This window comes from Cataglyphis hispanica, chromosome 20 (assembly GCF_021464435.1).
Source record: "Cataglyphis hispanica isolate Lineage 1 chromosome 20, ULB_Chis1_1.0, whole genome shotgun sequence".
Taxonomy (NCBI): domain Eukaryota; kingdom Metazoa; phylum Arthropoda; class Insecta; order Hymenoptera; family Formicidae; genus Cataglyphis; species Cataglyphis hispanica.
The window spans coordinates 4881630-4909523 of NC_065973.1; the positions used below are offsets into that span (position 1 = coordinate 4881630).

At 30.1% G+C, this 27894-nt stretch overlaps 1 protein-coding gene across 1 annotated transcript; it reads right to left on the minus strand.

Moving 5' to 3' along the window:
• Positions 1-5515: 5515 nt before the first annotated feature.
• Positions 5516-26674, minus strand: LOC126857131 (sodium- and chloride-dependent glycine transporter 1-like). The gene is made up of 10 exons (XM_050606283.1): positions 26558-26674; positions 24912-25071; positions 22592-22870; positions 21784-21997; positions 21446-21639; positions 19601-19781; positions 15723-15960; positions 12371-12709; positions 10465-10620; positions 5516-6210 (listed from the first exon to the last, which is right to left on the minus strand). Exons 1-10 carry the CDS (start codon positions 26582-26584, stop codon positions 6085-6087), a joined length of 1914 nt encoding a protein of 637 aa, XP_050462240.1. The 5' UTR covers positions 26585-26674; the 3' UTR covers positions 5516-6084.
• Between the last annotated feature and the right edge of the window lie 1220 nt (positions 26675-27894).

The window sequence follows — 27894 nt, forward strand, 5'->3', positions numbered from 1 at the left end:
AGGGTTCTTAATTCAAAATCTAGTGTTCTCAGTATGCATTTTTATCTTACAATTAGACAAATTAGAGAGTAATTATCGCTCATATCGTAAACTTATCTTAATTAGATTTTTACATATTTTTTTTTTTAAATTAATGATAAATATTTTTTTTCGAAAATTTACACACGTATTATCTTAAATTATTAATATAAATATACGTGTATATAACTAATAAAGATATGTATATAATTCTTTTTATATATAAAGATTTAATGTGCTTAAAAGAAAAAGATTTTGGAAAAACACTCATATAGGCTTAAATGATTTAAGGTAGGCTATCCGTTTAATTGTATCGCCAAAGTATGGCCGTTACCGGTCCTAGGAACAAGGATACTTTACGATATATTGGAGCCAAGTTTGCGGCGCCATGGTATTAAAGGAATCACGAGCAATGTAATAAGCAGAGGCGGCGAGCGAAGTCACTATCGGTTCGTCATGGCATCTGCGCATTGCCTCTTATATCGATCCTATGTTGAGTACTTTCATGGTACTTCTGGAGGACTAAAAAAGGGTAGGAAACGTCCCCGTGTATCTTTACACGATAACAATTGGCAACGCTTGGACGGAAAGCACATTTTCATCAATTTCTCTTCGCTCATCATGCCTCTGTTCTTTGTTCCGGCCAAAAATTGCCGGAAGCGGAAGCACGCGAGTAAGAGAATGCAAATGCGCTACGGTGACTTTAATATCACGGATTATAAAACAGATCCGAACACCCAGATACGCGCCCGCGCGAGCATAGCGTCGCGCTTGAAAATTTAAATTCGCTCTACGGATCCATATAATTCCATTATGCCTGCATTTGTTGTAAGAGAGATGAGCTTGTTTCCAGCGTGTCCAGCCGCGTGTCTGCGCAAAGTTTACAAAAAAAAAATAATAATAATCTTTAAACCTCTATGAGCAAACATGATTTAAAATTGACGATTAAATATTCTTATATAGAATCTTATAAAAAATAAATCGTCATTAGTTTGTATCGCTGAAATACTATATATATTCTATCTTAACTAAACTTATATATCTATCCGAGAAAAAAAATCCATATATATGTTTTATTTCTCTTCCATAATCTCTATTCATGTAGGGAATGTGTAAGAAAAATGACAAAAAAAAATAATTTAAAAAAATTAAAAGAATAATTTTTGCATTGTTTTTTTTTTTAAGTGAAATTTGAAGAAACGAAGAAAAATATCCATATATAATCACTTATATAATTAGATAAGAGAAAAATTTTGCTCACTTCTCTAAAAACTTCACTTTTTCTAAAAAAAAAAAAAAAAATGATATCAAATTATTCTTTTAATTATTCTTATTAATTTTTTTTACGGATAAAAATTATACAAGAAAAAGAAAACATATATGGATATATTTTATTTTTAATTATATGTATAAAGACTTTATTTCGGCGAGTTTAGTGATTGGTATCTTATAAATATTATCTATTTAATTATGAAGATTTTAATTCTGAAGATCTATTGAATTATGAAGATATTAAGCTGAGAAATTATTTTTATAGTTTACAATTTTATATAATGTACGTATATAATAAATAAATATATATAATATATAATAAAAAATTAAATATATTAAATATATTAAATGCATAATAAATATATTAAATAAATTAAATACATATAATATATAATATAAAATACTATATATAATATTTAATAAATTTTCTTATATAATATTAAGTTATGTATGTAATCAATTAAATTTTTTTTATGTTACTGCGTTTGAAAAACAGCGTTTCAAAACCACGCACAATACAATTGTGTATAATATTGGCTGCGTTGCGGACTTATATAACTCAACTTGAAAAGAGAAATAAGCTTTAAAAGCGGTTAACATCAATTTCCAAACAGTAAATGTAGCTGAATAAAATGCCGTGAACGCGCACTATTAGCGCATTTTCCGAATAATGAAGCTCGTTTGTTGTCGACGAGAACATTTAACGTCTTTCTGTACAGCAACGTAATTGTTCCCTCGAATCTATTCCTGCGCCCGCCATTATTTCCAACCGATAATTATCTCCGATCCCTTCGATTCGCAGCGGATGGTATTCTCGAAAAAGAAATATAGCGATAAAAAATCGTCATCGCTGCACAATGGCTTTTATTCTGGCTTTTTACCGATTTGATCGCGAAAAACTAAATCGTACTCGAAGTTAAACTTGACTTCCATCGATTCTCAGATCGACTTGATTAATTCAATCGATCGCCGCCGAACATGGCGCGAAGCAAACGAACAAGTGTGCCCGATAAGTAATGAAGTTTGAAGACTAATTGCCGTGCGCTCTCGTAATTTATTCAGTCAAGTACTTTGAAAAAAAACTTTCGCACTAACACTATTATAAAGAATAATGATCGTGAATATTTGGAAATTATAATTTCAAAATGCGAAACAATGCGAGACAAAGCGGCGGAAATTTATTATACAGAAATTTCGTCAAGAATTGCCTTTTCTTTTTCTAAAATCCATGAATTACACACAGAAAATTTGAAAAAGGCCTGACTTCAAGATTAATGTCTCGACGATTTAAATGAGTGAGAGAAATTTTCAATTTGCGATTAAAATGCCGAATAAAAAAAATTTCCGCATTTTTTGGGATAATGCTCCCCATTTGCATATCGTGCATTTTTTTTTTTTTTTACAAAGATAAATTTTCATACATTAGCATACTGTTCTGATTTCAAGAGATCATGTTTATTCTCTTTCAAATTTTAAAATATTTTGGAAAAATTATGATTCATAGAGGCAACGATTTACGACGGCGTCTCTGAATTTTTTTCAAATTTTTGATAATATTTCTACAAACGAGTGCAATCTTAGAAAACATATTTTGAAATTTTAAAAGGATTGAGCTGTTTTAAATTTCATCAGAATTTAAATATCTTTGTTCTACATTTTTCTATACACGCTTGCTATGTTATATGATTTAAGATTAATTATGAATTTTTAAAGTGTATTTTTTGAAATTTTAATGAAATTTTTGCTCTCATTATCATAAAATAAAACATTTTTTTTATTTTATTAGATTGTTCTAATTTCGTATTTTTCCTTTGCACACGTGCACATATTGTGTAAAGCACATTTTGTGCGTGTCTGTGTGTGTGTGTGTGTGTGTGTGTGTGTGTGTGTGTGTGTGTGTGTGTGTGTGTGTGTGTATGCATGTGCGTTTCTGTTTGTGATGTAGGTGAGATTTAAAAACTAATAACGCTATGCGTTGTACGATTTATTGGCCGGGCACTTCGCATAAAGCTTGGTTCATTGCATGCATTATGTTATATGTATGTATATGTATGTGTGCGTACATATGTTCCATTTTAAATATCTCCGCGAATTGTTTGGAAAACTAAACGATATCAGAAAAAAGTTGAGATAAAATTACAGAGCTTTGAGGAAGGCAATCTGTGGTCAACATAATTCCGTTTTAGATGAAAGCGCGTTTGAGATTTAAAAATTACTTTCATTTTTTAAAGAGAAACTATTTGATTTTTTTCACATAAATTGATTCTTCTGTATTACATGTAATTTATTAAGATAAATAAAAGTATGAAGAAATCAATAGCTTGCGAGATTTTCAAAAATTTATTTTGACATATTGTGACATTTATAAAATATATAACATATGATATGTTCACATATAGAGGAAAATAGGGCTCTGTTTCTTCGTGATAAGTGTTATCTTTGGCTTGTGTTATTAGTTGTAGATTGTCATCATTATTTATTCATTATATTTGAACTGCATTCACGTGCATACGATATTTCTTTTTTGAGAGAAGTTCAAAATTTTCGGGCCAGATCGATATTGGGGCAACAATCGAGTCGTTATGTCCATTTTATACACAGAGAATTTCGTTCGGTCAAATGCAGCATTGCATTCTGTACATATCAGAGAGTATATTTACACTAGTTTTGATTATCATTTTGTACGCCAGAATATACAGCCGTGTTTGTTGTTTTCCTTATGTTGGGGCAAAATCGATCTTCATATCATGAAAAGAGGAAAAACTTTTATCCTGACTTTGTCTCTTTATAAAAAGCATTTAAAAACGAAAATTATTACTCAGAAAAAGAAATCACTAAAAAAAACTGTTTGAGATCCTTAAAAAATTAAATAAAAAAGTTCTGCAGCAATGTAAGAACCAAATTTTTTATTCGTGATTTTTGCCAATAGAATACATCTTTGTATTGTATTTTGATTAAAATAAATCTAAATTTTGTAATTGCATGGTGTTTGACATGTTTTCAAATGGGTTTTAACCTACTGATGGCAAAACCGAATATTTTGATTTCTTCAAAAAATCTTATACTTGATAAAAAGCAAATTTTGTTTTTCAGCAACTAGACTCATTTGCTCATAGTTTAAGATCCACTAAAGACTATTAAGGGTCAGAAAAATTGTTTTCACTCTCTGATTTTTTATGGGAAAACAAATTCAAAAAGGTACCCGGTTTTATCCTACTTTCCTCTATACATGCGTGTGCGTGCACGCACATAGTCTGTGTACGTGTATCTCTGTTACATTATTTGGCAGAATCTCTCGCACATCAATTGGCACGGCATGATGCACAACGCAAATGCAATGCCAGCCGCTTGTAATTCTCATTAGACGTATTCATCGCATCCACTCCCACAAGAAGACGGCTTATAAGCGGTCGCCCGGTACGATATTACAACACATAGGAACATGGAATTCTAGCAGCTACGTTTGTTGATGTTAATGAGCAGGAAAGGCGAAACAGTGCGAACACTTTCATCTTTTTTGACGTTAATTTATCGATTCCGATAACTGTGGCCGATGACAAATAATTTATTTACTGCGAGATTTTTTATACGCGAGTTCTTCTTACAATTGTTCTTCAAATACTGTACATTGGTATATTAATTTATAACTTTAAGTACTATTATATTATAGATAACGCTATTACGTAAGTTATTCAAAAAATTTTTATTAATTTTATAATCGCCAGCGAAATACATAAATGAAGCAAAAATATTTTTTTTATTTAATATAATAGACAAAAGTCTCACTGAAAAAAATCAGAACCGTTTTGTGTAATTAACAGTAAGTATATATAATATTTAATTGAAAAATAAACAAATATATATCAATTAAGAAATATAAATCTTCTAGAAAAATTAAATACATATTATATATCTATATATAAATATATATATATATATTTTAATTAAATATATTTATATTAAAGGATATATATATATATATATATATATATATATATCCTTTATATATATATATATATATATATATATATATATATATATATCCTTTAATATAAATATATTTAATTAAAAATTATATAATGTGAAAATAATATATAATACTTGACACATTAATAGTATAATAAATTGTATAATATATTTTAGAATTATCAAAATGATTTTAGATTTTTGTAAAAAAAAATTATTGTAAATTACTGTAAAGACAAAAAGATTTATTTATTAATTACAGTATTTTTGTTTTACGTTATTCTGATATAACAGAAACGATCTATATTTCAGAATTTTTATTCTTAAGTAAATATATTCCTAGAATGGAATAAGTTATTTTCTTTCTCAACAACTTCATTCCCCTATTGTACTTATTAATGCAAATATTCTCTTTAGTTGCCATTATATAAATCGTAATGAATACTAAATTGCATTCGTATGTCTATTTATTCCTATTTGTTGAACTAAAGAAAAGAGCCACAAGAACTTCAGAAACTAGATATACATATAGCGTGCTCCTTTAACATGCACAATTTTAAATAAGAAATTCAACACAAGCAAATTATTTTCAGATTAATGTAACTTGTGAATAATTTCAATATAATGCTCTTACAATGTTTAGATGTTTCATTATTAAAATAAACAAGCATAACTGATGAAATAAAACAAAATATTTACAGCAGTTTCATAAATTTTTTTTTTTTTGCACGTTAAATTTGCATTTGAAATTATTCTTCACATTAAGAAGCGATCTATATTTCAAAATTTATTCGAGTCTCTCTCTCCATCGCGTGTATATACAAGAATTCAAGCCTTATCCGAGGAAACATATGCCGGATTGATCACCGCAGTGCTGGTACTGTCATTAACTGGTGTATTATTCTGCTCGGTCGCTTTCCATAACGGTGAGGGTCGAAATAAGACCCGCAAACTCTGAAAACAGTTAGAAGGGAGCAAATTAAATTACTGCGGATCTGATAAAGGGTGAGATACGTGCCATCGGCGCAAAATCATATCTTCTCGCGCCAAACCACACAAGTACTTTCGAAGTGTGTGCGGAATGGCCAAAAAACAACGCGGAGAAAGATAAGAGTAATGTTAAATTTATCGGCTAACAGAAAGCGGAAGCGGTCAAGGAATAGAGCTATTTGCTTCTCTCTCTCTCTCTGTAGAAATAGGTGCAATTCAGACAGGGCCGCTAACATCTTATTTAAAATTTTATTTAGTGCTTTTTTTTAATAAAAAAAATAAATAAAAAAGGCTAATATTTTTAACAAGCAACTAATTGATGTCTGACAGTCAGACATCAGGAATGCGAGAAAAAATTATGACTTATAATATTTGTTTGCAGAATATCTTAAGTAATAAATAAATATATATATATATATATATATATATATATATATATATATATAATTTGTCTGTATATATAAAAAAAATTTCAAAGATAGTGGATCTCTTTAATTTAATCAAAAAATTTTGTAAAGTATTCTTTTTTCTTTTTTTTTTCATATATGTCACAATTTTTATACAGATTCCAATTTTTATACACATTCCAATTTGATCAAAACTCGCAGCGTCGGCCACTCTCTTTGTGCACGTTGCCTCCCTTTGTACGATTTGCGCATTCCGCTTGCGGCGGCCCTGTATCCGAGGCGATGGAAAGAGCAGCAGACTCCCGGGGAAACTTTTCGTTTCAAAGTACGATTACCTACGTACCGTAGAAAAACTTGTATTAAGACGTTTCCCGAGTTCTCGAGATTTTACGGCACGGGCCGGGCCGAACTTCTAAATCGGCCCGTAAGCGCCGCCGCGCTGACAGCGTGACATCGGGAATTTTCCGCTCTAATCGAGAGACAGCGAAAATATCGCAATGTGATAACGCAATGCTACAACGGCGGCAACATATATCGCAGTTTTTGCTGCGCGCAAGTAAATTTTTTTTTTTTTAATATATATCATACGCAGCCCGTGAACGCATCGTGTGTGTAATGGCAAAAGTTTTCGCAGCAAAAGGTTTTACTCGCGTTTGATTAATTGATCGTATAAAGAATGAGACCGACTTGGTCAAAACTGTTAAGTGATTTCGTAATTGTTTCCACTTTCTCCATTAGTGAAAATTAATGACCAGATCGCCGCGTGTTTCTCTCTAATACAATAATCTCTCATTCTGAAAGAATGCCAGCCAGTAAGTCATTAAGCAACAAAGACTTCCGGCTTTAAGAAATCTCATTGTCAGTTTGAACCTTTCTCGAAAAAGTTGACGCTTTTTCTATACCTGTTTCATAAATTTTTCTCAGAAAAGTACATTCTTTATATTCTTCGACATTCTTTGTACATTCTTTTTCATTTTAAAGAATATAATGTATATCTTTCATATTTTATTTTTATTTAAGGATGTTTTGGCTGTACAATAGTAACAAAAAATTATCAAAATTAAAAAATATATCTTTTTTAAAATTATATTGTTTAAAAAATTAAATAAACGAAATCAAATTGTAAAAAGAATTAAAATGTTACAAAATAATATGATTTTTAACATTTTCGTAAAAGAAAAGAATTGTAATTAATATTTTTCCTAACTTACATCACAAACTTTTGATCATGAATACTCTGAAATCAATTGTAAGAAACAAAAAAAACGAATAATTTGCAAAGAGAGAGAGAGAGAGAAAATTTTTCTTGCAATTTTAAAAATAACTTTTAAATGAATAGATGAATCTAAGTCAAGTTTTGTACAAATATTTATTATAGAATCTTCTTAACATATGTGAAAATTTTTATTTTATCGGTAATGTTTTTTCCTTGTCAAATTTGTCAATAAATGCTACAATTTGCGATTTTTATAAGAATCAATAATTTTGGTAAAACTCTCGAAGTTAGGCCTAAACGCCGATGATCTTGACCTTGACATATGTTGTCAAGGAAATTTTTTTGAGTAATTCTCCGCAAGAATTAAGTTGCGGACGGCATTAATTTAGAAGATATATAACTATACAGAAAGATAATTATACAGAAAAAGGGCAACCTCATGTATGACTTTGAAATATGTTGTCAAGGTCATCGTCCTAAGTGACTCTAATCTTGAAAAAAGTAGCGATTACGATCTGTTCAAAAGTTATAAAGCATTAAAGCGTGAACTTCACTTTGTCTTGCAAAGTACATCCGTAAACACAATGGGTTCTGCCCCGTCCCCCTCTCCCCCTTTTGAGGGAGGGGGCGACTCCACTTCTAAAAGATATAACCTAACCTAAATCTATTTCTTAGAATTAAAATTTGGTCTGGATTAGGTTATATCTTCCGGAAGTGGAATCCCTCATAGGGGGATAAGGAAGGGGCGGTACCCACTGCGTCCACGCATACACTTTCCCATTCACAACAGTTGTAAGGTAGAACTCGCTTCCTGTTGTAAAGTATATGCGTAGGCGCAGTAAGTTTCGCCTTCCCTACAGGGAGGCTCCACTTCCAGAAAATATAATACCTAACCCAAACTTATTTCTGATTTAATTATATACCTCTTTCCGCACTGTAAGCAGGGGGCGGTGTTCCATATATGAAACTTAAATTTGCTATATCTTTTAAACTCATGCCATCCGCTACTTAGATTTTGCGGAAAATTACTCAAAAGAACCTCCTTGACAACATATGTTAAGATCAAGGTTATCGGCGTATAGGCCCAATTTACTCTAACTTTAAATTTAAATAATTTTCAAACTATTAAGAGAATTGTATTTAGGTTTTACTAAGATACTCAAAAGAAATAATACAACAGTCAAAATTTTCATTTTTGCATTTGTCAATGTTTTGATATGTGACACATGTATCCTTAATGATACTGAAATTTTATAAGAATCAGAATTATTTATTAAGTTTTAATTTAAAAATTTGATCAATATACAATGATCTAGAAAATATGTGAACAGGTAGAATACTTTCAAATGAGTCTTTGATGAAAAATATTTTGATATACTATATTAGATACTTATAAAACTATAATTAACTTAGAACTAATAACCTCTTAGATATGCGAAAGTAATGTAGGCAGAGATAATTATTGAGATAAAGCTTTGCATGCCGATATTAAAGTAATTTAAGAAAAATGCTTATTTAAATAAAAATAAACTCAGCATTAATGTGCAGTTAAAGCATTACAGTCATTAAAAATAATTATACTCATTAATAATCAGTAAGATAAAATATTTCGCTGATAAGAAAATGTTGATATAGAGTTCAGCTGAAAAATAGTGATATGTTGTAGCAGGTAAGCAAGAAATATTCATCAGGTAAAAATTTCAAAAATAAAAGCAGCAAAAAGAGGATGATAAATTTCCGTACAACAAGTAAGCATGACAGATTTCAACAAAGAAAGACAAATGGGTTTCTACGATATAAATTATATTTTAAAAATAATCGGAATAATAAGAACCAAGGCGCGGTAATTGATACGTCATTTAGATTATATATACAGAAATTTTACAATAATGTATAAATAATGAACTTATTTTTAATCTCATTTTCTGGTTATCAGAAAAGAAAGTCAAGTAAATAAATAAATAAAAAAAATGAGTCTTTGATGAAAAATATTTTGATATACTATATTAGATACTTATAAAACTATAATTAACTTAGAACTAATAACCTCTTAGATATGCGAAAGTAATGTAGGCAGAGATAATTATTGAGATAAAGCTTTGCATGCCGATATTAAAGTAATTTAAGAAAAATGCTTATTTAAATAAAAATAAACTCAGCATTAATGTGCAGTTAAAGCATTACAGTCATTAAAAATAATTATACTCATTAATAATCAGTAAGATAAAATATTTCGCTGATAAGAAAATGTTGATATAGAGTTCAGCTGAAAAGATATATGTATGTAAAAAAGGAGTCAGCTTGAATTTCTATTCATTAATAGATAAGAAGTTCGAGATAATAGGCATTGAAAAAAATGTGTTCTTTTTTTTACTTCAGGGAAAGTAGGGAAAGTGAAGAACAAATAAAGCATGCAGCTTATAAAGCATCGAAAGAATGGAATATACGAGATGCAAGTCAAACAGGATTATCTCCTTTTGAAACTAATCTGCTTTAACTGTGAAGACAATTGTATCACAATTTAAAATCTTTGGAAATAAATCACGTGTTTGTAACGAAAATTTTGATCCTTTTATGTGTAACTAATCGTCTCACCTTGGTTTTCCAAACTTGCACATAAAAAAAGCCTGGCAATGGTATCAACGTTATCAATCCGATCAAAATTCCAATTCCTTTCGTCCAAGCGGGAAATTTGTACAAACCATAATTTCCCTGAAAGTCGGTATTATATAGTTGATATCCAAAGATCCCCTGTGGATAAAAAGCGAAATGTTGGTCTCGTTTCTTGTATGTAAAGCTTCGAAAAATAGCGCGTGTGCGTGACACAATTATCAATTAAGGGAGAGAGATTTCGAATTTTTAATCAAAACTAACTTTCGCAGGTCAGCAGTTCAGCGCCCGTCGAGGGAAATATTTTCAATCCCCGCGATGGCGTCGGCAAAATTTCACTGTTATAAATAAAAATTCGCTCGGCACGCGAGCAGGGGATGCGGTGGCAAGGGCGTGTCTCGCGACAGGTAGCCAGATTAATTAAGCAGTCTGGTCATGGGAAATATGACGCTTTGCCTCCTAGGGACGCGAACGGCAAAGCCAGAATGGCGAGTTTTGTGAGCCTGAAGTTTTGATAATTTATTTAGAAAGTTTAGATAGAATCAGATAAAAAGAATCGATATAATTATATCATTTTTTCTTAATTTATATAAATATCAGATTATGTCTGATATATTCGATAAATTCTTTTTTTTTATTCTTTCTGCATTAATACAGATACAAATTATTAATCGGTGAAAAAAATAATTTATACAGTTTTTTAATTAAATCCGAGATTACATTTTCAAATAAATAAAATAAGACGCGATTTTATTAAAAACAAAGCTTTTTGTAATAGTTTTTATTCAGAAAATAATTTTTTCAAAAAATTGTTAAATTATTTTAAATTTGATATAAAACATTCTATACAAAATTTATATAAAAAGTTTTAAGAATATTTCTCTCTTTTTTTTCTTTCGCTCTTTTTGACTCTAAATATATATATTATTTTACGAAGTTTTTTCAGCAATCTCTCAATAGCCTAAGCTTAAATTTGATTATTTTCCATATAAATTCGATTAATTGTCTCTATGCGATGGTCGAAACTAATTTACGGTATATTCCCTCGCTGTGTCATCGAACTTTCTTGCAAAGTTTACAGTTAATAAACGTGGGCGCCTTACTTCGGCGGCATTAAGCATCGTGATGCCGCGTCTTCCCCTTGATACTACCGTCGATTGTACCGTTTAGCAATTATATACATTCGAGCTGTCATTAAAGTTTTGGTTGTCGCGCAGTTTAGTCACCAACGTGTAAAGGAGAAACTTTTATTTCAATAACAATGGCAAATTGAAACGACACAAAATGATTATTAATATACAATATATATATATATATATATATATATATATATATATATATATATTGTATATTAAATAATATAAATAAAAATTAAATATAAATTAATTAAATATAATATTAATCTATAATATATATATATATATATATATATATATATATATATATATATATAAATTGTAATAAAGATTCTTTCAACTATGTTCAATTACAATTACCTGGCACATTTTTACTAAATTTTATAAAAATCATGAGTTAAGTATTTTCTAAAATTTCAAATACATACTTCTATGATTATAATAATTGTAAATTTGAATTGTAATATTGATTAATGTTTCACAAATTAATTTAAATATTTAAATACAAGATATAACTACTTTAGCATTATTATATTTGACAACAATAAAAATCTTCAAAATTATGACAAGAAGATAAATTATAACAAAAGGATAACAAGATCTTACTATCTAGTTGCATCGCAACGCTGCCTCGCAACGCTTTTGCATATTTAATTTTTGCTGTAGCAAGTATCTTGTAACTATATAGATATTGCGAGTATTGATAGGGTTAAATCGGGACTAAAGTTTAATGTACTAAGAAAATAGGCACTTACTAGGCAAGTGAGAGGTGCGAGGACTACCCAGCATAACCACCAATAGCCGTAGATAAAGCGATTAAATCTCATTTTCATTTCAGCGAGGTTACTCAGGAATCTGTTGCATCCATAGAACCAGGAAGGCACAATGATTTCGGCGAAGCCGATCAATAGGATCGCCCACGAGGCGGTATGCCAATCCATCAGTTTGAACAAGTAGATACCGCCGCGGAACACCATCGGAATCGCTAGAAGCCAGCAGGCAACGCATATTCCCAATATCACAAGACTTTCATATTTTCGCAAATCTGGACGCTTGTCCAATATGGCAGTGTTTATCGCTTGTATGCCTGCAAACTGTATCATAAAAAGTGAATGAATGAAAGGATCGCTTTTTCTTCCTTCATCGTTTCTCCTCGCATACATCGTTCGCTTCTTTTTCTCCGCATAAATAAATTATGAATAAATTTTGAATAATAAATTATTAATTTTACATTAAAATAGTATTGGTTTATTTAATAAAATTTTATTTTCTTCAAATGTTAAATGTGTATAAGAATGCGGAGAAAAATATTATAAAAATTATACTTCTATTAAATAATTTCTAATTAATAATTTTTTTATTAATAAGTATGCTCAGTTTTAGTTACTAATTGTATAATGAAAATGTTGGGTAATTTAGATTTTATATAGTTGGCAATTTTATTTAAATATAATAAATACGAAATATCGATCCAAAAATGATTTTTTTTTCAGATGTGAAAGCATAAATGTATGTTAAATGTATACAAATGGATTGAATCATCTCCTTCCCCTCCTTCTCAAAAAATCTTCGTTTTTTTAAATAGAACGCTTCAGTGTGACATTACATGTATCCTTATGAATTATCTTTGTTTGCACTTAATGCATGATTACAAAAGTAGACATTCCAACGTATTATTAATAAAAAAAAAATTATAAAGCATAAAGATGTTTATCATATTTGATGTAAGTCTTATATGTATATGTATAGTAATATATATATTTTCGACATATTTTTTGACTACTTGTCAAAAATTCTTGGAACTTGGTTGAAATGTCTTGCCATTCTTTGGACTTTGTATTGTAAGTATATTTATTCTAGTCCTTGTAAAATATTATGTTGGGAAGAAATTTAAAAATGTAAAAACCTGCAACATTCACGTAGAAAAGATTTTCACTGACAATGTGAAAAATGGAAAATTCTTCGAAGACAGAATAATAAAACTGCCTAAAAGATGACAAAAAATAATTGAAGAGGATGAATAATAGATTGTGTAATAAAAAGGTTTGACATGTGTTTTTGTACTGAATTTACTATATAACTTTCTTTAATTTTTCTTAAAAAAAAAAAAAAATACAAGATTTTTTTACTAAATAAATAAATAAATATATATATATATATATATATATATATATATTTATTTAGTAAAAAAATCTTGTATTTTTTTTTAAGAAAAATTAAAGAAAGTTATATAATAAATTCAGTACAAACACATGTCAAACCTTTTATTACACAATCTATTGTTCATCCTCTTCAATTATTTTAGTCATCTTTTAGGCAGTTTATTATATATATATATATATATATATATATATATATATATATATATATATATATATATATATAAATTAAGCCAAACTCACTTCAGTAATATCAATCATCATTATAAGAAATATATTTTCAATTGTATAATTTAAATACAAGAGATAGAAACGTGTGTTTATATTTTTTTACATGTCTGATTGCCTTACAGAATCACAGATGATCCGTTAGAAAACGGAAAAGATTTCAACTGATGAAGGAAAGAAAAGAGATGTGGATTTCACTCCGAGACAGTGAACTATAATTTCCTCCATGATATACGAGCTTCTGAGTAGAACGACGAGAGTTCTGCGATGCAAAAGCAACACGAAACGATCGCCGCGCAGGCTAGTCGCTCGGAGGGGGGCATCCCCTCGCCCGCGGCATCGTTTGACAAATACGCCAGTCGTTTCTCAAGGCGTTTGAATAGTGCTTTCTTAGCACCAGGATGGTTCGTGAAATCTTCGTAAAATAACCTCGTCGATAAGTAACGGAGAAGCTATTATGATGATCAATATTTCCCGAGAGTCTGTATTGCGTAACTTTTTAACGCCTGCATATTATAAATGTCAAAGTCTACTTGCAAATCCATAGAAAGTATACGCATAGAAAAATTGATTTATTGCGTGTTTAAGAAAAATCAACGCACGATAAAGAAAGCGCTTTTATAGCTTTATCAAATTGTTCATTGTAAAATAAAATATCACGATATCTCATAGATATTATAATGATATAATATGCGATAGTTAATCAAGTCAAAATAATTTGGTTTCGATTTACACAATTGTTAACTATAATATTATATTGATACAATAGGATATCGTTACATCATTAAATCGAAAACACAAATCAGAAATATCAGATTAATATTCTATATGCCATAAAGGCATGAAAATTGATACAATTCTACAATCTTTTAATCGATTATGATCTTTAAATTCTTTAGCCCTTGGGCATAAAATGAATGTAATATATAAATAATAAAATATAAAATTTATATTAATTATTAAATTTATATTATTATTAATTATTATAAAACATTTTATATAATTTTTTACATGTAGCATTTTTTATACGTATTAACTTAAAATTGTAAAAAAATGTAAAAAAAAATATGTAAAAAAAAAGATACAAATACGAATACTTCTTGACCGCAATTAAAATCCACTTTGAATATTGATTGAGATAACATGAATATTATTCAAATTCCGGACTATCGGAAGAATGGTATGATTACCCTACATATCGCACGTACTTTGCTTCGTTTATTATATACACAGTTAAATTATTTCGAGTAACCAGAGAAGGCGAGAGTGTATTATGTGTGTGTGTGTGTCTGTGTATGTGTGTGCCGACCCATCTTGCGAATATACACGACTTGGAACACAAACGCAGTTAGCGTAGCAAAGTTTCTCGTTACGCGAAGGAAAATTGAAATTTACATCTCTCGCTCCCTACTCCCCGTTCCCCCTTCCCCGTCGCCCTTCACCCCCACTCCTCCCCGCTCCTCCCACTCCCGCGCGAGTCGCCGCTCGCTTCATCGCACTAATAATTATTTTTCTCATCAACGTAAGTGACGAAGAGCGGAAGCGGGGTATCCGTTCCCGGTTTTCCTCGTGAAAATGGAAATAATATTTTCTTATATAGCTTCCTTAAACGTTCATGCGATAATAATTTTTCGCTTCCGTTCATCGGCGCCGCAGCGTGCTCGGGATTCGCAGGCTCGAGCGCCGCGAATGTATGTATTAAAATCGCTCGCGTGCTTACCTGGCTACCGAGGCCGAGTATGAAGAGCATGAAGAAGAACAGAATGGCCCAGAGATTCGGATATCTCATCTGTACCACTGCCTCTGGGTAAGCGATGAAAGCCAATCCCTCCGCCTCCTGAACCACCTTCTCGATCGGCATGTGCATCACCCGGGCCAGGAATCCGAGTATTGAGAATATTACGAAGCCAGCGAAAATGGACGTGAGTAGATTCGTAAAGGTGACAAAAATAGCGTCCCTGACAATAAGAGAGCCAAGAATCAAATTATCATGCGCATGACAAGCGCGTACGGAATGTTAATAAAATACTTGGATGTATACCTCAGGTATGAATTATATTAGAACAATGGAAGGATCGTACACAAACATCGTGTTACTTTGAGAAAAGCACTTTCATCTTTCTCCCTCAAATAAAAAAAATAAAAGGTCCTCCTAATCTATTATTGTATCCAATCTTTTTCTGTATCTTTCTGATCTCTAACAGAATCCTAAGGTTTTATTCCTTATTTTCTCTTACATCCTTCTATACATATATACATACATACATACGTACATATATACATACATACATATATTATCTTTTTTACTAGTGGAAAATGTTTATCAAATTTAATTTTCTTAACTTATCCAAAATTTGAGAAAAAAAAAATTAAATCTAATATTTACTTCTCCTTTTTTGGCAGAGTGTAAGGCGGAATGTAGGAGTATATATTTATATGAAAGATCTTCTTTAGTTTTCGACAAAAAAATCATCTCCTAAAATTTTTCACGCTTATTTAGAATCACCCTCTATATACACACATATACAGGGTGTCCTAAAAATTTTGACACACCCGAAGTGTGAAGGTAGATTGGGCCAAACTAAGTCGAAAAGTCCTATACCATTTTGCAAAATTCGCAAAAGTTTTTGCGTTATTAATTAAAATATATGAGCTAATGAGCGCGTTGGAAAGCGATAGGCTAGTATCGGCAGGCATGTACGATGGATTACTTGTGTACATTTTTTAGCAACGAAAGTATCATCTAAACAAGAGGTGACAGCGTGACTCCACCTCTCGCTTAGATGATGCTTTTGTTACTAAAAGACGTACACAAGTAATTCGTCGTACATGCCTGCCGATATCGGCCTACTGCTTTCCAACGCGCTCATTAGCTCACATATTTTAATTAATAACGCAAAAACTATTGCGAATTTTGCAAAATGATATAGGACTTTTCGACTCAGTTTGGCCCAATCTACCTTCACACTTCGAGTGATCAAATTTTAGGACACCCTGTATAAGGGAAAGTAGAGTAAAACTGGATACTTTTTTGGATTTGTCTTCCTGCAAAAAATCAGAGAATCAAAAAAATTTTGCTGTCCGTTAATAGTCTTTAGTAAACTATAAGACCTCAAACTATAAGAAAATGAGCTAGTCGCTGAAATAAAAATTTGATTGCCAAGGATAACGAGATTTTTTGGAAAAGTCAAAATACCTGGTTTTGCCCTATCAATAAGGTAAAGTTTTAATTCTTTAATTTTAAGAGTTTTAAAAAATTCTTTTTTTAGTAATTTCTTTTTCTCAATAATAGTTTTTATTTTTATGTGATTTTTGGAAGGATCCAAAATCGCATAACTGTTTTTCCTCGTTTCATTACCTGAGATATTTAGGTATCCGATTTTGCTCCAACGCGAAGAAAATAATAAAATAATACGTTAGCTATATACTCTGGCGTATAAAGTGACGATCAAAACTAGTAGATATACTCTCTAATATGTACAGACTGCAATGCTGCGTTTTCCGAACAAAATGCTCTGTGTATAAAAAAAGCCTTAACGACTTCATTGTTGCCCCGACATCAATCTTTTCTGGCCTAAAAATTTTGAATTTTTCTTAAACAAGCAATACCGTATGCATGTGAGCACAGTTTATCTTAAAAAATTGATGGCATTAATCTACATCCAATAACACAAGTCAGCCAAAGAGCATTAATATCACAAAAAAGACAGAGCTACCTGGTTTGACCCGCCTACTTGGTTTTACTTGACTTTCCCCTACTATATATTTATTATACGCAATTAAAAAATATTATATGTTTAAACAGAAGACTATCCATTATCTAAAAATTATTATCTATTATTATCTCATATATGTGTGTGTACAATCGCTCTTGAAAATCGAATTATTATGCAATGTTTGGTTATTTAGTCAATCATTTCTAATTTATGATTGCTATATTTGAGTTAGTTTTGAAATTATATCGCTTGTGATAAATAGTTGATTTACCTTTCCTTCACTAGAACAATGTTACTTATCGAGTTTTGAGTTAAAATATGTGACAAATGTGTCATGTGTCAAAAGAAAATTGAAATGTCGCCAATTGAGATGTGTCGCAAAGATTAATAAATGTTTCCGGTGCTTAATCAATGTAACTAACTAAATATAAGTTTTTCGATAAATTATTCGTGCGATTGAATTCGTATGTATGTATGTGTTTATAGAACAAATAGATATGATAAAGACCATTTTTTATTCTATTCTAGTTTGTTTCTATTATATGTAGAGTGTCTCAGATCGCATCACCTGCTAATAGCTTTTTATAGATTTTTGAAATTATTTTAAAATGATTTTTTTTTTCAGCATAAATGTCATTAATAATTTCCATGTGTAAGCGATTCAAAAAGAAGGGCTTTTTGTAAACTAAACTTTATAGGGATTTAAAACTACATTCTTTTGTTAATTTCAGAGTTTACTTTAGTAGAGGGAGAGAAATAGTTTAAGGCTTAGTTACAAAGATGTATGATGAAAAAATTGGAAACTTGCAAAAAATAATGTTGTCTCTCGATGTTTTTGCTGAGAAAAAAGGAAAAATCATTTTCAAATAATCTCAAAAAAAACTATAATTAATAGGTGGTCTGGGACACTCTATACATACATCGGCGTCTCTAATCATCCGTAACTGGGCCTTTTAAGAAAAAGAGAAAGATATTTTATTAAAAATTTTGATGACTTAATCGTTTTATGGTGATATTTTTTTTTTAATTTTTGGTGCGAATTGAAAATGGATCAAAAGTCGAATTTTTTAAATAGAACATGGCATTTTTTATCACAGATTCGGATTCTTCGGCAAAAAATAAGAAAGTTTTGTCCCAAACATTTTTTTTTTAAATACCTCCGATAAATCAATCTTGAAATACAGGCTAATTCGCCTAGAAATGCAATTAAATGTTAATCCCTTATGTTAAAATAAAAAATTTTTGTCTCAAATATTTTTTTCCGAAATGCCTCTATCAACCTTGAAATGATTTTTAATGTGTGATTCATGTTTATAAACATTTTTTAATCATGTTACTACAATTTATCATTTTATAATGCTATTAAAATAATAAGAAATTTATTAAAATTGTTTATTTATTTATGTAAATAAAATTGTTTATGTTCATGTGTAATCCAAAATTGCAATGATAAGTGTCATGTTCTATTCAAAAAAATTTGACTTCAAATCTGGATAGTCCATTTCCTACCTAACTACATCCTGTTCATGAATCACACATTAAAAATCATTTCAAGGTTGATAGAGGCATTTCGGAAAAAAATATTTGAGACAAAAATTTTTTATTTTTTGCCGAAGAATCCGAATCTACAATAAAAAGTGCCATGTTCCATTGAAAAAATTTGAATTTCATTTAAAAACTTTCGATTTTGAATAGCCCATTTTTGGTCGATACCAGAAGTTGAAAATACGACCATACAATAGCGTGTACCCAATTTAGTCGTCAAAATTTTTGCGATTTTTGTTAAAATCTATTTCCCTTTTTCTTAAAAGGCACCGGGTAGTTAGGGACACCATATATATTGCAGATGTAGATAAAAAATATCATACTAATATAATCGCACCTGTGACAATTGTTGTTGAAGTTGCTATAGCTTGCGAGGGTGACCAAAGTTCCGCAGCCGATACCGAGCGAATAAAAGACTTGAGAGGCGGCATCCGCCCACATCTTGGCGTCTTTCAGCGTCGAAAACTTGGGCATGATGTACCAGAGAACGCCTTCATCGGCGCCCTCTAACGTAACACCTGTGCGAATATCTCCCTCTCAGTCACGCTCGTGATAAAGTTATCTGATCTTTCACGCTAGGATGCTATTGTCGCGCGATTCGTATACAGAAGTTTTGCTGTACGAACGGATGCGAAAAAGCTTACGGAGAGAAGTGCTTAAAAAAGTTAAGCCGCGCGAGGATATTCAAGTCAATAACGATGTCAAATCCGACAGTGTCAAATCTGATTTATCTCGAATCGTATGAGCAGGTAGTTTCAGTCAGCAATAAAACTTTATTATTTTATTGTTATATAATAAATAAATTTATTATTATATACAATTATTATATAATAAATAAAAGAGCTATTAATAGAAGTGTATATAATTGTTATTATTTTTTTTTTTTCATCTACTTTAATTCATGTACATTTTAAAATAAAAAAAAATAGTAGGTATAATAATTTAATTAATATATTGAAGAAGTCGTAATTATAATATAAATAAAGATGTTTTGGCTATAACAGCAAAATAATTGAAAAAAAACTCAAAATTAAAAAAAAAATATATTTCTTTTATTTATAAAATCAAATCTTTATTTAAAAAATCAAATAAATAAATCCGGATAAAAAGAATTAAAATATCACAAAGTAATATAGTTTTTTACGTCTTCGTAAAAGAAAACAGTTGTAATTAATATCTTTTCTAATTTATAACAAAAACTTTTGACTGTAAATATCCCCTGAAATTAAATGCAAGAAACAAAGAAAAAAAAATTTGCAAAAAGGAAAAAGATCGAATTTCTTTTTTAACTTTTAGTAAATAACTTTTAAAGTAATGGAACTAAATAAAATTTTGCACAAATTTTATTAGAGTTTTCTTAATATATGTGAAAATTTTTATTTTGTTTGTCTTTTTCTTGTCAAATTTGTCAATATAAGTGCTACAATACTAACCATAAGCATCCATAAGAATCAATACTAATGTTAAACTTAAATAATTTCCAAATCGTTTGGAGAATTGCATATACTCGGGAAAAATAGAACAATCTATGAAGTTTTCATGCTTTTGTCAATGTTTGACATCTAACATACATCTTTTTACTTTTGACTTCCTACTTTCTAACGGGAATTAAATTAATACTAAACTCAATTAATAGATAACTTTTCTTGATATTGCTTTTCAATTTTAAAGCTTCAAAGAGAAGCAGAAAAATGCTATTTATACAGGGTGTTCCAGATCTACCGTACTGCCTCTGCTAATAGCAGACTTTTGAGATTATTTGGAGAGTTTTTTCTCAGCAAAAAATGTCAGGTCATTATTTTTTGCAAGTTTCTAAATTTTTTCATCATATATCTTTGTAACTAAGTTTTAAACTAAAATTCTCTCTCTTTATTAACATAAACTCTACCTGAAAAAAAACAAAAGAATGTAGTTTTAAATCCCTATAAAGTTTAATTTGCAAGAAGCTCTTCTTTTTGAATCGCTAACACGGATATTATTGATGCCTCAACGTTTTTGCTGAACAAAAATTATCTTAAAATGATTTCAAAAATTTTGCAATTAACAGGTGCGATACATCACCCTATATACATTATTAAAAAATAATTGTATTCTTAAATACTAGGACGGTTGTTAAATGAATAGATTAAATTCCAATAAATCTGTATGTGAAAGCTATAAAAAAAAGCTTTTCGTTTCTTACCTCGTATTAGCAGAATTGTGAGGATAACGTAAGGAAAAAGGGCAGTGAAGTAGACAATTTTGCCGATGCTCTGGATGCCGCGTACCAGACATAGGAAGCACACTGTCCAAGCTAAAGTGAGACATCCGAACAATTCCCATCGTATACCACCAAAGTTCTCCCATGTGGCATCGTGTAAACCAAGAACGTTGTTTCTGAACGCAATCGACAATTAATACACGCATTTTACAAGCGCGATCTTCAATAAATTTTGCCTCGTTCCTCAACGCTGAACAGCGACGTAAGGCGTGTTCCCGATCCTCCCGACACGATGCAGCGCTGGTGACAATTTATATTACCTGAAATATTCTTCGGACGATAGTGTCCGCTTCATTATATCACTGAAGGCTTCTGCCCCGTCGTCGTTTGTAAAACAGTGAGTGGTATTGCCGCCGTTTAAGTAACCAAACTTCGAGCAGACAGCGTGGATAGCCACGCAGCTATTGTTGTAAAATATAGAGCTTGAATTAGTGCTCTGCTGGCATGTTATATCTTCAAGGCCGCTATAACAATCTGTCAACGTTAATACTAGCGTTAGTTGCATTAAATCGAGAACAAACCGGCATAGCATGATGATTATTTCTCTTCTTTTCATATAATATTTTATTATATTTTCATTTAATATAATATTTTCTTCGAAGATTTTCAACTGTTATTTAACCATTATTTAATCAGAGTTGTATAGATATTGTTAATTATATTTATATCATCTCATAATGTAAAGAGCACACAAATTAATTAATAAAAAAATTCATAAATATTTTTTGTCATATTATTTTACACGAAATACTTTACGTAATGTTTCTTATCACATTGTTATTAGAAAGCGAAAGAAAAGTTTGTTTTAAATATTTAATAAATTTATTTACGCTGAAAGCAACGAAAGTAATGATTTATTAAATTGTGAGTTTTTGTAATAACTTTAAATAAATAATGTAAATATCTGGAATTATTATATTAACATTGTTAATAATCTTACAAAACTCACTCCCAAATAAATAGATTAATCGTGAATTAACTACGCATCCCCTACAGTTTAGTTAAATATTTGCACGCTTAAATAAAAACGACAAAAATCCAATCCCTCATCGGTTTACTTTTACTTACCCTTAGAATTAAAATCATTATCGCAGTACGCCCAGGCGAGTTTTGGAGAGAAAGAAGCAAAGATGTAGAATAAAATCCAAGCGACTATTATCATATAGTATATCATCACTAGGAAAATGACAATCAACGTACAATAACCTAGGCCATGAAATGCTGGTGCCATGCGGCTGAAAGCCTTTATGGGCCCTAATCTAGTGTACTGACCCATACAAAGTTCCAGAAAGAATATAGGTAGACCCATTGTAAACAGCATGAGAATGAAAGGTATTAAAAAGGCGCCTATAACAAAATGCAATCTCAAATATAGTTTCTCTGAAACAATGTAAAAGCAGTTTTAACAAAAATAATATTTCAAAGGAATTATTAGATTTTTTATAATTTTGTACTTTTATTGTCATTCAAAATATTGTTGCATTTCCGCAGATCAATTAGACACAGCAAGATCGTGTTAATACGAGGGAATGTAATGAGATATAAATATTATACAAAACATAAAGGGAAACTGCCTAAAATAAGTATAGATACAACAATATATATAATCAATATTTCTTAATGAAATATTTAGTAAACTATATAATTTTTTACTATATAAATTTTTTAAATTATTTAATTTTCTTAAATTATCAACATAACTATATACAAAAAGATTTTCATAATTAATAATATACTATTCGTAATAATATACTATTTTTAATGTAATTATTCTAATGTATTAATTTACACTGTTTAGCCTATATTCGCTGCTTGAAATTTTTTTTTTTTTTAAAGAATCGGACTTTTCGTCACACGCATGGAAGGAAGTTTATAAGAAGAAAAATAGAGAGAGATAGAATTATTAAAAATTTAATAACTTATATTTAAAAAGTTTCAACAATTAATTAAAAAATTCTCATCTTGAATGACTTGTAGCTCCGGAAAAAATGTCTTCAGATCTTTGTTTACGTGGCAACTACTTTTCTTATTTTTAAATCTGCAACGCAATCTTAAAGTTTGTGCATCAGCTTTTCAAAGTTTGCGCTAATAATTTTTCGACGCCTTATATAAGAACACAGATATTGCATCCCAGTGATGTACGGAGTATCTCAAGCTTTTAACGGCTAAACTGCGCTAACGTGTTTTATAAGCAAGTGAAAATAAGAAAAAGATATACTATGTAAACATAAGATCATAAATGCTTTATTTGACTTATCTCAAGTAAATATATTAGATATAAATATTAAATATGATTATGATACGTGTCAATCGGAAGAAAAATAATTTATAATATAATAAATTCCTCTCATAAATTCTCTCTCTTTTTTTGAACACTGTCACACTGTATATTCTATATATACTGGGTTTTTTTTTTAATTTCTAAATAAGCGAAAAATTTTTAAAAATAATTCTTTGTGAAAATTAAAGATGTTCTTTTATATAAACTTATACTTTTATATTTCTCCCTAAGAAATCACACTTCATCAAAGAAGAAGGTGAAAATTAGGTATTTTTTAAATTATAATTTTGTATCATTTTTGTTCTATTTTTTTTTTTCAACATTTACTATATTTTGTTTTGCTTGCTTTTTTTATTCTAAAATTCAACTTCTCGTAACTCGAAACCGAAAATGCCGATGCTGTGCATAATAATGTATTTAATTTTTTTTCTTGAAAACTATTAATTTTACGAAAAAAAATAAAACAAATGAAAAAGTTTCTAAAAGAGTCAAGCCTTTTAACGCACATTTTTAGACAATCACATTCCGGTCCGTTAAAAAAAATCGAATAAAGAAAGAATAAAGGTTGTTAGTTTCATCCTCTTATAACGATACGAGAAGATTGAAAAAAAAATATTAATAAGTATTCTTTCTACCAGTGGAAAATGTTTACCAAATTTTATTTTTCTAATTTGTTCAAAATTTGAGAAAAAAATAAAAATTTAATTTTTACTTCTTCCTTTGAAGGAGTGTAATTCCTCAGGGAGTATATTCAAAAGATAATAATCCCCCCTTAATTTTTGACAAAGAATTATCTCCTGAAATTTTTCGCATTTATTTAAAAATATCCTGTACATCTATTTGTTATAATTTTATTCGACTTAATAAAATTTTTATAGTTATATATGTTAATATGTGATATGTTTTTCTATTTATTGTTATTCATAAAACAAGCTAGCACAGCGTATTACTTGAAATGCCCTAATTCAGTAGTAATTGTTTTTTTCTTTTTTTTTCTTCTCTCTTTCTTGGAAGTGTATATTTTCCATGTACACCGTGAGACAGATACACTGATACGAACACGGTTACATATGCACGATTACATATATATAATATATATGTACGTACCACCGCCATTGCGATATATGAAGAGAGGGAAACGCCAAACATTGCCGATGCCAACGCCGTATCCGATGCAGGCTAGAACAAATTCGATCTGGTTGGACCAACTACCTCGCTTCGGCTCATCTGAATGTTCCTCCAAAGTGCCGCCAAGTCCGAGCGAAACCTGTCAATAACATACGAGAACTAATACGTTATATTTGCATCCTACAGATTATATTGCCAAGTCAACGAAAGAAAGATCTAATGACGTTGCAATGCATAAACAAAAAAAAAAAAAACGAAAACGAATTAAATAGAAAAACTGGCAGATAAGATCCAAAGCGCGGAGGTTGATGCGCAAATTTATTATTGTTAAATTTTAGTAACAAACGTGTATTAAAAATGTAGCTTAAGAAAAATGCAAAAAAGAAAGAGAAAAAGAGAGAGGCAGAAGGAGAGGGGGAAGAAGGGATGAGATAGAAAACAGATCCCATCACAGAGTCGAATCTTTTAACATATTCACGTAATAAGATTAGAGGCACTCGAATCGGCATTCGAATCAGTCCAAATTGATCTCTCAAATGTTTGATAATGAACGTATTTAATTTGATTGTGAGATAATTACAAATAAGATTATATGATTAGCAAAGCATTGCGTATTAATTTTGAATTATATTATTCATGTACTTCAAATGAAAAAAAAAAAAAAAAACTGAATAAAATACGGTTTATTACAAGCGCACGAAGAATTTAAAATAATATTATTATATTTTCCACTGTTAATTTTCTCTATATCTCGTATTTTTCAAATATATAAGAAAATAAGATATGTTAACACACTTGCACTAAACACACATACAATCTGATTGTCAGATCCAATAATATATTAATGAAGAAAATATTGTAATAGAAATAACAATATAAATTTTTAATCGTGAAAGATATACTAGATAAGAAAAATTTATAAGAAAAATGATAACATTTTTAATCAATAATAATATTTATGCGTTTTATATTTAAAAAGAGACTATTTTGAGGCACAAATGCATGATCGTTAAATTAACAACTTTGATAAATAATTTAAAAATAAAATAATAAAGAATGAAATTTTTATAGGCAATTAGCTCTCGAGAAATATTTATGCAAGCAGATATGATAAGATAATATACAGGGTGTTCTATAATTCGGCGGATCACTTCTCGGGTGCATATAAAGCATGTTAAACTGCATAGAAAAGTTCTCTACCGTTTTGCAATTTTCACGACAATTAATGAGAAATTAATTAAAAGAGGCCAATCGCGCGGCGAAGCGGTGTGAGGGACGCTCTATGAAGACTACGTACGAACGTGTAGATCATTCTTCTCATCGCTTCACCTAATATCGCATTACAGTAGGACGTCTCTTCTCGTCGCGCGCTTGTATAAGGCGCGGACTGGCCGATCTTTTTTAATGAATATCTCAGAAATTATTAGGAAAATCGTAAAATGGCAAAGGACTTTCCTACTCACTTTGACATCCTTTATATGCACACAACGGGTGATCCGCGAATTATGGGACACCCTGTATAACTACTTCTTTCTTTTGAGAATTGCGAGGTCATATAATAATTAATCATAATACATTATTGATTATATATATAACACGTTTACTGCATTCTTAAAAAGACCAACCTGGAATGTTTTCTGGGATTCCGTCATGGTAATTGTGATAAAATCCGTTTCGAATCGCTCGTTGTCACTATGATTCACCTCCAAGATTCCGCTGACTACTGTCTGGGCGTCGACGCGATCAGGTGGCAATTAATAATATATATAAAGTAGGATCCACATTATCAACCGAATCTCGAATTGAATATTTTCGCGATCACGTGTTCACTTTGTTGAATCGAATTTTTCGAGTCGGACTTTTGGCGCGAACCACCATGTAAACAATCGTAAGTTCATTCTATGGGAGATCGCAAACATTTTGGTAACATGCGGTTCAATTCGCAACTCGATATCATCAGTTGATAGTTCGTCGTTGCATCAAAGAATTTTTTTATATGTCAAGTTACATGTGGGATGATAACCGAGTCTCGAGTCACAACGATGGCAAAAGACGAAGGTCGCACGAAAAATGTGGACAATTCATCCCATCAATCACAGTATTCGATTCAAATAAAAGTCATACATAAAAGTCATACATAATATAAAGAATTATAGTAGGTCAGAATATTAATTTTTTTATTTTGTAAAAATTATGAATTTATATACACAAATTAATCTATGCGATTAGCATTTAATAACAAAATATAATCTGTGATAAAAAAATTTACAATTAATTCTGAATATGTTTATCAAGATAAGAGATTATTATTATCGAATGCTAAAAATTTCCAGTATTACAATAAATTTTTAAAAAATTGTGCTTGTTAAGAAATTAGTAATAAACTCGGATTAAATCATGATACATGTGTATAAAAAAAAAGATGACTGCTTTATTTATGTCACCTAGAAAAGCTAAAATTGAAAAAAGTACGAAAACAGCTAAGCTCCAAAACTGAATCTCGAGGCGATGCTCGATTGTAAACGCGGGTTTTTTAAAACGCGCTTGTGTTATGACGGAATTAGAGAATTGAATAAACATTCGGCTGGAGACTCGAGACTTCAAGATTTGGCTCGGTGATGTGGAGCCTTCTTAATGATAGGAGATAATTCTCGAGTGATTATATCGAAAGATAATTTTGAGAGAAGATATAGATCCACTTGATCGGTAAATAAGTTTGCGAGTAAATAAGTTCAATCGTGTATCGATTGCTCTATACAAACGCAAAGTTTTCATTGAAATTCACGCTATAAAGTGTACGCAAATATTCGTGGAAATCCGATAAGGCAATAAAGTATTATTCGTGTCAGTAGACACATAACAAGAGCGATTCTGCGAATGACAAATTAATTTGAAAATTTTTGCAAAATTGAGAGAGCCTTCATACTTTTATAAAAATAATTATTATTATTATTAACCTACG